Consider the following 10,388-nt stretch of genomic DNA (forward strand, 5'->3'; position numbering starts at 1 on the left):
CAATGTGTTTTATACTTTTATTTATTGTGCAAAAATATCATTGTACATAAAAATAATCATACTTTTAAATAGGAAATTTTGTTTTAAGATGAAAAAAAGTTCATCAATTGAGTTCTTAATACTTAAGTTAACCTCCTATTTATTAACAATGTGTCCAAAACTGTAGTAATCAATCAAGGCTACTATTCAAGTAGCAATGATGAACATATAAATCCATTTGGTGAGAATGTATTACCCCCTTGATTAAGAATAAAGGTATTCTTAATGCTTGTAAATGATACCTGACTCTTTATTTTGGAACATAAAGTAGCTGCACCTACTTTTGAGCACAAGCCCACAAAAATCAATTGCATTATACCCTACAAATTAAGGCTACATTTAGTACCTCTCCTTTTAGATTTCCACAAATTATGCAGTTTTTGATTTCTGAAAAAGAAAAAAGCCCTCCAAAATGAGTTTAAAAGCTCTAGTTAAGAAAAGGAAAAACTGCAATTATATACTCTACTTGTTCCTGTTCAATTATTATTGGAGTAAAAGTACATCAGATATACTATTTAATGTGTTTAAATATTCTAAGAAAAGACATTTGATCTAAAACCCAAAAAGAATAAAAAAAAAATTCAAAAAAAAAAAAAAAGACAGAGCCTTTCAAAGCCTACAAAAACAGGTCAAAGCTCAAATACACACCCAGAGACAATGTTAGCTCAATTTCTCAACTTGTTACAATGTTCACAAAATAATAGAAGTGAATGCAAGCAAATGCATCTATCTTTTCTTGATTTTATAAGATCAATAAGGACAGGCTGGAAGGATCCAAACCCAACCCCACTTCCATAGTAGTTCCATTATTATTAGTAAAGAAGAGAAAGAACACACTCTAACCTCTAATTAAAAAGTTGATATTTTTGCAACACAAACAAAAAACCAGCAGCAAGAAAAAAAATTAATAAAGCTTACATAAAGCAGAAAAAGGGAGACTTGGGTTTCCTTCCTTTTCTTGCTGCCTCTGCTAAGCATCTTTCCTTACTTTTTCCCCAACTCTCACTTTCTCTCTCATATTCTTTCCCTCCTCTTGTAGAGTTTTTTTTTACTGGGTTTTCTTTGCTTTGCTTGTTTCTACCTTCATTTCCTTGCCTTTGCCTCTGCTTCAACCAGAATTTGCTTCTTGTTTTAGTGAGTCTTCTTTGTGAGTTTTCCTCTCTGGCATTGTTTGTTTAATCACAAAAGTTAGTTTGCTTTCCTTGTTATTAGTTTTCCTTACCTGGGATTCTCTTTTTTCATCTTGAATTTCCTTGGAGTTTGATCTCCGGGGAAAATTCAGGTGCTGAAATCCTTTCTGGGTTTTTGTTGATCATGCTCTTTAGCCTGCATAGAAAAATTCTCATATCAATTTCCACTTGTTAACTGTTACAAAGTTTTGTTTTTTACTTCACTGTTCATATATTGTTCACAAAAGTTTGAACCTTTTGTTAGTTTCTTGGCAATTCTGCTTCTGTATTATATTGGGTTTCTGATTCCATGGGACTCTGTCATGGAAAACCCATTGCAAATCCACAAAACAAATCCGAAAACTCGTCACTTCCGGGCGAGAACGATCTTGTCCCGAATTCCCAGACCCCAAAATCCTCCAACTTTCCCTTCTACAGCCCAAGTCCTCTGCCTAGTCTCTTCAAGAACTCACCTGCAGTCAATTCTAGTGTGAGTTCAACTCCTCTGCGCATTTTTAAGCGCCCATTCCCGCCTCCTTCGCCGGCTAAGCACATCCGGGCATTGCTGGCACGGCGGCATGGCTCTGTTAAGCCTAATGAGGCCTCAATTCCTGAAGGAGATGAGTGTGAGATTGCCTTGGATAAGAACTTCGGGTACTCCAAGCAGTTTGTGACGCATTATGAGCTTGGAGAAGAGGTGGGGCGTGGACATTTTGGGTTTACTTGCTCTGCTAAGGGCAAGAAAGGGAGCTTGAAAGGTCAGGATGTGGCTGTCAAGGTTATTCCCAAATCGAAGGTCTGTTTTTTTTTTTTTTTTTGTTACTTTGATCTTCTATATTTACCACTATGTTCGTTTGTTTGAGCAGTTATGTTCAATGCAATGTCATTATTGAATTCCTCTAGTTCTTGGATTGCTTATGTTCTTACATGTATCTATAAGACAGACTTATCTATGGAAGAATTAATTGAGGCCCATGTGAAATTTATATCCTATTGCGGCTGTTCTTAGTTCTTACTTGATACAATAAATTCGATGGGTTCTTTGTGTTCTTCTGATAAAACTAAAGTGGAAGCATGTTGCTGATTGTAAAACATATCCTGAGACTGAATGCATTTTGATAGCGGTTTGATTTTGATGTGGCTTGTTATCTGTTGGGATTGTTGAGACTTGAAAGGGTATAGGGTGTGATATGAAGGGTTATTGGATATATCATTTACTCCACTCAGTTGTGTGTTGCAGGTATTCTACTTTGCGTACGGCAGTGTGCTGTCATGTTAGGCAGGTCTCAAAAGCAATGTCAAAATTTATACTACTCTTATGTTTATAGTAGATTTTTCTCTTCTTCATAGTGATGAGATTGTTTATGTGTGTATGAATATGCTTAAAGTGAAAATATCCAGTATCGTGACAAATATGATGGGGCTCAGTTCTCTCTGTTAGACAGTTGAAGATCCTTAAATATATGGTTTGTTTTGGCTAAGGTTAAGGAGAAGTTGTCTTTTATCATGATAAAGTTATGATTGTGATATTTCAACTTATTCTCATAAAGTACTAGGTAATTTCTCTATGATTTTAATTTCACTTTTGTAGTAGAAAAGTACATTTAAAGAACCCATATTCCTTCCAAATCATTAGGCATAAATACATGTATGAAAGTTGTTAATAATTATCCTTGTCCTCTTGGCAATGGATTGTTGTAACAATAGAATGACTGTTGCTTTCTTATTGAAAGGGGGGTTTTGTTTTTGCAGATGACCACAGCAATTGCTATAGAGGATGTACGAAGAGAAGTGAAGATATTAAGGGCACTATCAGGACATAAGAACCTAGTGCAATTCTATGATGCTTATGAAGATGACGACAATGTTTATATAGTCATGGAGTAAGTGTAGAATGCTTTAATTTTTCTCAGGATATATCTTATTGTATTACAACACCTTTCTTGGTCTTTTGGCTAATATAAAATAAAAAGATATAAGCAGAACTTGAATGAGTTTTTTTTTGGTAATGAAAATTAGATTGCAAATTGTACATATGGCAATCATACATAGATGTCACTTCTATGTATATAATTCACACTTCTCAGCGTGCTTCTCGTTGCCATATAAATTATTGGGATATTGAAGCCAGTTTTACCATGTTGCTTGTAATATTAAATGGATTCAACATGGCTCAGTCATCCATATAATCAGCTTACAGCTGCTTTATATGAGAATAATGGACCGGTTGAATATTCTGATACTTGGAAAAAGGTTTGGCCCTTGTGTTGTATGATATCCATCTGATATACCAGGATTTCTAGGGATGCATGCTTATCAATGTGTTGTCCTCTTGCCTTTCATGTTCTTTCATGTTTTACATTTTCTCTGTAATTATTTATTCCCAAAACAGTGATAGGAGTTCAATATTTGTTTTTAAGTTTCTAAATTGTCTTGATGAAAGCTACATCCTTTAAAATTTTGAGCTCACCCTCTTTATATATGTTGCATTCTTCAGGTTATGCAATGGAGGTGAACTGTTAGATAGGATACTTTCAAGGTACTCTTATTCTTACTAAATATTTTCTTGCATACCATAAAGTGGGAAAAAGATACGCCATATCTGCCTGTTATATAGCATTTTGACTGGCTGAGTTTCCATTTTTGTTTTCTAGGGGTGGAAAATACTCAGAAGAAGATGCCAGAGTGGTTATGGTTCAGATTTTAAGTGTAGTTGCCTACTGTCACCTTCAAGGTGTGGTTCACCGTGATCTGAAGCCGGAGGTAATTGACTCAAAAAGATTGTAAGTTATTTAAACCGTTACATTAGGGAGAAAAAAGAAAACAAAAGATGTCCGATTTTTTGGAGTTTTCTCAGCTACGGATGCTTTGAATTCCTTGTTTTGCACTTACCAAAAAAGGAAAATGTGTCACTTTTAGTCTTAAATGCGCAAACATGATGACACCCTGGTTTTACCACTAAACAATTTCTTCATTGGAAAGTTAGCATTTGAAAATCCCTTTTTTTTTTTTTTAACGCTTTTGAGTTTTTACTTTATAAAATATTAATTTAAACTGGTACAGTGTACTAGTCTGTCAACTATTTATCATTGATCTTTTGAAATGAATATTTTCAACATAATATATTTATATACTCAAATTAATCTATATCCTCTTTTCTGAATGTGTGTTTTTCTGCTGCAGAATTTTCTTTTTACTTCCAAGGATGAAAATTCCCCGCTCAAGGCCATTGATTTTGGACTCTCTGACTATGTAAAGCCAGGTCAGGACTACTACCTGAGATTTATCTCTCTGATTACTTTAAAAAAGCTGAGTTATGGTCTGATAATGAGATGTTTTTGCAGATGAGAGGTTGAATGATATAGTAGGAAGTGCCTATTATGTGGCTCCTGAAGTTTTACATAGATCATATGGGACCGAAGGGGACATGTGGAGTATTGGTGTTATTGCTTATATTCTTTTATGTGGAAGCCGGCCTTTTTGGGCCCGGACAGAATCTGGCATCTTCCGAGCTGTCCTTAAGGCAGATCCAAGCTTTGATGAAGCCCCTTGGCCATCTTTGTCTCCTGATGCAATTGACTTTGTAAAGAGGCTTTTGAACAAGGATTATCGTAAGAGATTAACTGCTGCTCAGGCTCTAAGTAAGTCACTGATGCCATCTAATTTTCTATCATGATTTGTTTATCCACCATGGAATTATATAGGACTATTAGTAAGCGTGTGCAGGTGATAAAAATAGAATTACATGGGTATGCAAACAACCTAAATGCGAGGGATGTGACAGTGTAAAACCATATCTTTTCTCCAATTAAGAATAAGATTCCCCTGGTTACCTTTGTCAAAAGGATTCTGTTTTTGCGGCTCCACTGGTGGACTTGAATTAACTACAAAGGCTGTGATAAATCTGGATTATATAGGGATGAAGACCAAATTTTATGCTTTTCTTTGTTTGCAATATGGTTTAAATATGGAGTTTGAGCTGCTATCTATTGCTTTCTATTGGTCATGAAGTTAGCAATCATTACCATGAATTTCTCGTAGATTTTATAATTTTGCAACCCTTCTTTCAGGAAAAATGCAAATAATGCACAATTGTTTAAAGTCCTGGACTTCACCCCCGGTTTATAAAAATTAAAACCATATTGGAAACTCGTTTCATGGTTTCCTCTTCAAGTTTGTCTCTGGTGAAGCAATTTAATAATAAGGGACATGGGAGGCAGTTACACTGAGACTGAGTGTACTTTTTCCACATGCCTGCGTGCCGTGTTTCATATTCTTATTCCTTAGTGTTTGTTTAAAGTTCTATTGCTTACAGCCCAAATTTTTCCCAGGTCATCCATGGCTGGCCAATCATCATGATGTCAAGATACCGATGGATATGATAGTGTACAAGCTTGTTAAAGCTTATATATGCTCGTCTTCTCTACGCAAATCAGCATTAGGGGTATGTAATCGTACTTATCTTTTCCCCCCCTTTTCTTTTTACTTTCTCTTCATTTTATGTCTTGATTTTGACAGAAGACAATCTTTTCTGATCTAGCAATGTAGTGGTTTCTAATGTTAGTCCACGATTTATGCTTTGTACATTACTTTTTCTTTGGTCAAAACCTTCCCAGTCAACCCAACCAAATTGTAATAGGTCTAAGAAAGCAGACATTAAGTACTGGTAGTAGAGCTGACCTAAAATGAACATAGCAGCCAGCAGCTTTTATTGAAACTGTTGAAATTTAAAAAAATGAACATATTGGTTTCATGTCCATAATTTAATTGTCATGTGAGTTATCTGGATGACGTAATAAGTCATATGACTAAAATATACTTGGGTGGTCATTTGAATTGCCACATAATGAGTTGGACGAAATTCTTCCAAAAACAACTTTGTCCAAAAGAAAAAAAAGAAGTCTGAGACATCTCTTAGATGTGGCAATGGATTTGATCAATACAATTAGTACCTGATTAATTTGTTTTATTATCTTCCTTTTTTTTTTCTTTTTTTTGGCCTTTTGGCATTACCTATTTGTATCCAAGTTTTTGACAGTAGGTCTGATTGTGCACTGGTTCCAAAACTACCCAGTCAGAAGCTTTCAAATCAGGTCTAGTAACCCTGGCTATAGTGCTGGTATATCAAGGCTGACCTAGATTGAGCTTACCAGCCTGCTTGTCTTATAGGCTTGAAGCTTCCAAGATTATTTAAAATAGATAGTGTTGTAAAATACACGCAAAATAATAAAATAGCAAGCACCACAACACACAAAAATTAACGTGGTTTAGCTAAATCCAAGCCTCATCTACAGGCATTACAACCACACCTAAACTTTCACAAAAGCTCTCAAACATAGACTAACCCAAAATCCTAATGGACTCAAGGCGCTCTCACACGAACACACTAGATGAAGCTTAGTTTCTAACTCTCTCTCTAGACAAAGTTTGTCTTTTAACTCTCTCACACTCAACAAACTTAACTAGCAAACCTTCTTACTTCTTTTCTTTCAATGTGGGAACTACCACTTTTTAATGGAATTAGTGCACTTCATTATTTTTTAGTTGATGTGGGATTCCAAGAACAATAAGGAATTCTCTATACTTCTATCATTGGCTGGACTTAACAGATAGTCATTAAAATTTGATTGGTTGACCAAACCAATTTATTGTAAGGTTGGGCAGGATGAGCCTAAAACATACATCTGTTGTTCCAACCAATTAAATTAATGAGCAACATGCGCCCCTTCATCTGGAATTTGTGATTAAATTATTTATTCATCCATGGAGCCATGAATGGAGTTAATACTGTTTACATAATGTACTTGATATGAACATTGGATACGTTGGGAGTAGTAAATATGTGAAGTTTTGCCATCGTGACAGGCTCTTGCAAAGACATTAACTGTAGCTCAGCTTGCTTATCTGCGGGAACAATTCACATTATTAGGTCCTAACAAAAATGGATTCATCTCCATGCAGAACTTTAAGACGGTCAGCTCTTTTCCTAATCTTATCTTTTCTTATTTTAATACTCTATGGAGCCATTATAAATATTGGTGGATTTAGCAGGGTATGGTAAAGAACTCCACTGATGCAATGAAGGATTCACGGGCCCTAGATTATGCCAACATGGTAATGCTGTAAAAAAATCATAAGTTTGTTACTACTGATTTCCTTATTTTAATTAATGTATTTCCTAAAAAAATATTTAATGATAAGAGTGGTGGCTGATTGTCTACTAGTTTATGTTACAGATTAGTTCTATTCAGTACAGAAAAATGGATTTTGAAGAATTTTGTTCGGCTGCCATAAGTGTGCATCAGCTGGAAGGAATGGAGAGCTGGGAACAACATGCAAGGCGTGCATATGAGCTGTTTGAGAAGGATGGGAACAGACCAATTATGATAGAGGAACTTGCTTCTGTATGCTCTCTTTCTCTCTCCTACATGTATTTCTAGTATGTATAGAACAATGTGTGTAGAGTTGCCATCTGGTCCCCGCCACCTATCCCAACTTTCCCTTTTTATTTAGCCCAAATAGTTTTTTGGGGCTGGGATTTTTATTTTATTTTAATTATGATTGTTTCAAAGAGCATGAAAACAATTTTATTTTAGTTTAGTTTCATATAGAAGTCACTTGCATTTACTGTTGGTCAATTGTATTTTGTTCTAGATCTTATTACCTAATTAGGATAATAGTATTTTACTCCCTCCGTCCCAATTTGTTTGTTCTGTTTGAAAAGTCAAACTTTTTAAGGGAATATCATTTATTGTCTTATCTGCTTTATAAAAATGTATAAGTTTACCAAATTACCCTTAAATAAATTTATTAGCTTTTTTAAAAAGAGTTATTCTTAATGAGGCAACTAAAAAGATGCCCCAACTAAATTGATTTTTTAAAATATTAGTTAGTTTTCTTTTCAAATAGTTTTGAAAATAAAGTAAGGGTATAATAGGAATATTAGTAAACTAATAATTTTTATTTTTAGAAATAGGACAATATTTTGGGACATCCCAAAATGGAATAGAGGACAAACAAACTGGGACGGAGGTTATTTTTGTAATTCAATATATTGGGCTTGGCCCAAGTCAATTAGAGTTAGGGTTTATTTCTAGTAGTTTATATAAGCTTGCTATTTTACTCCAATGGGGACAAACTGACTTGATTAATGAAATTTCTGTTGGAATTTTCTGATAGCTTGGTGATTCCAAGCAAACCTAGCTGGAGAAGCCTATAATTTAGGTAGCTCTAGGTTTTGAAGTCTACGGTTTGTCTTGTTATTTTTCTTGAACCTCAACACGTATATGTTTTGCAAACCTTGTGTTGCTTCAATGACTTGACTTTATAACTACTTCAGTTTCTCATTCAAACGTTGTTCAACTCCTCACCAACTGATCCAAACTTAGTAAAACTAAGAAACATTTTTTCCTTCCAAAATCATCACACTAAAACATTTTCTTCAATTTTTTTTTTTCAGGAACTTGGACTTAGCCCATCAGTACCTGTTCATGTGGTTCTCCAGGACTGGATAAGACACTCAGATGGCAAGCTTAGTTTCTTGGGGTTCGTCAGACTTCTCCACGGGGTCTCTTCCCGCTCATTTCAGAGGGCTTGAAATTGAACTGTGCTACACGTAATTTTTCCCATACTCACTTTTCTTGACCTGAAGTGTCTCAAGGTGACAAACTGCATGCTTGAATTCTGAGAACTGCCCTAAATGAGCCAGTGATTTGCGTTAGTCGAGTGGTGGGATGCTGCAAGCCATAAAACTGTAGCTGCTGTTGCATTTGATGCTGGTGAAACCATGTGCAACATGTTTCTCATATAATTTTTTCCTTCCCACTTATATAAGGCCTTTTTTTTTTTTTTTAAATGATTGGTGCTGTTGAAATTTAGAGAAATGTACAGATGAGGATAGATTTAAGAATGTATGTAGAATTAGCAGACTGCTTAATAACTGATGTGAGTTTTGTTGTCTTCAGGGTTTATCCCTCGAGTACCCAATGCACTTGATTTCCAAATAAATTCTTCCTGTGATTTACTTGCAACTTTTAGTTTAACCATGTCATTCTTCGTGGTGACAGCAGGGTGACCAGTTAATTGATATCAATTATGTACTAATAAGAAAGAAAATATTGCTTATTTTCCTTGGGTCTTTTAACTGTAAAACTGATGAAAAACAAAAGGAATTATTGTGGCATTAAAGTGTAGCTCGAATTGTTATATTTAAAGGAACTTGTCATTTGAAATCCCCCAATAGTTTGTGTTCACATTCTCTTGTTCAGTTCCTTATATTAGGGACAACTTTAGGAGGTAGTTTAGTGGTTGGAAGCCCTTATAACTCATCACATCTATGAATCTGGGAGTTATGGGTTCATGTAGTAGCATATACCATTAGTGCCTAGGTGGCCTCTTGCCGAGTTACAATGTCATGAAAATAAGCAAGCCTAAATTCATTTATCCCTTAAAAGGTGAAGATTTGGTTTCATTTATTGGTGTGTCAAATTTCGTGGGGGAGCTTTGTATCATTGCCTTAAAAGACTTTCACGTAGCTTTAAATATAATAATTACAAACCTCTTTTTTTATAGATAAAGTAGGAGATGATATATTATAGAAACAAAAAACAGATCAAGTTTAATTACATCATAAGAGGTGTATTGCCCTCAGGATTATCTACAACAAAAGGAGGACAAATATTACAGCATTTTGAACAAAAGCTAGGCTTTGAGTATATTCTCTTATTCTTTCTACTTGATTTGTTCCCCTCTTAGCCAAAAGATCTGCAACCCCATTAGCTTCACGGTAGATATGTTGCAGCTTAACGTCCCATTGTCTCCCTAGCGGGTCCCTGCTGCAATCAAAAACAACCATGGACATTCCAACAGAGGGTTTGGATTGAGATTTGAGAAGTTAGAAGCTGAATAACAAGGGTAGAATCAATTTCCAAGAAAATAAATCTAAAACCCAATTCCCAAGCCATGAGAAGACCATAACCACCCAAAGTTGTGCAATGTTGTTGGATGTAATGCCCAAATTAATAGAAAAACCTTTTAGCCACTTACCATTATGATCTCGAATGACACCAACTGCTCGTGCTTTACCTGGGTTAGTCTTAGCACTATCATCCGTATTTAAAGTGACATAAAGAAGATGCGGAGGATTCCAATGAATTGTTTCCTTGAACCCGCAAAGACACA

At 35.2% G+C, this 10,388-nt stretch overlaps 1 protein-coding gene across 2 annotated transcripts; it reads left to right on the forward strand.

Moving 5' to 3' along the window:
- Nucleotides 1–866: 866 nt before the first annotated feature.
- On the forward strand, nt 867–9,238 carry LOC126693343 (CDPK-related kinase 1-like). Of its 2 annotated transcripts, none has more exons than XM_050389285.1 (11): nt 867–2,004; nt 2,961–3,091; nt 3,706–3,747; nt 3,863–3,971; nt 4,392–4,470; nt 4,553–4,849; nt 5,540–5,652; nt 7,074–7,181; nt 7,260–7,322; nt 7,433–7,612; nt 8,668–9,238. In XM_050389285.1, the coding sequence occupies exons 1-11, from the start codon at nt 1,519–1,521 to the stop codon at nt 8,803–8,805; spliced, it is 1,746 nt and encodes a 581-aa protein (XP_050245242.1). In that variant the 5' UTR covers nt 867–1,518; the 3' UTR covers nt 8,806–9,238. The 2 variants fall into 2 exon arrangements, with proteins under 2 accessions (XP_050245242.1, XP_050245243.1); XM_050389286.1 differs by having other exon boundaries at nt 874–2,004; nt 7,445–7,612.
- The last annotated feature ends 1,150 nt before the right edge of the window (nt 9,239–10,388 follow it).

Source organism: Quercus robur, chromosome 7 (assembly GCF_932294415.1).
Source record: "Quercus robur chromosome 7, dhQueRobu3.1, whole genome shotgun sequence".
NCBI lineage: Eukaryota > Viridiplantae > Streptophyta > Magnoliopsida > Fagales > Fagaceae > Quercus > Quercus robur.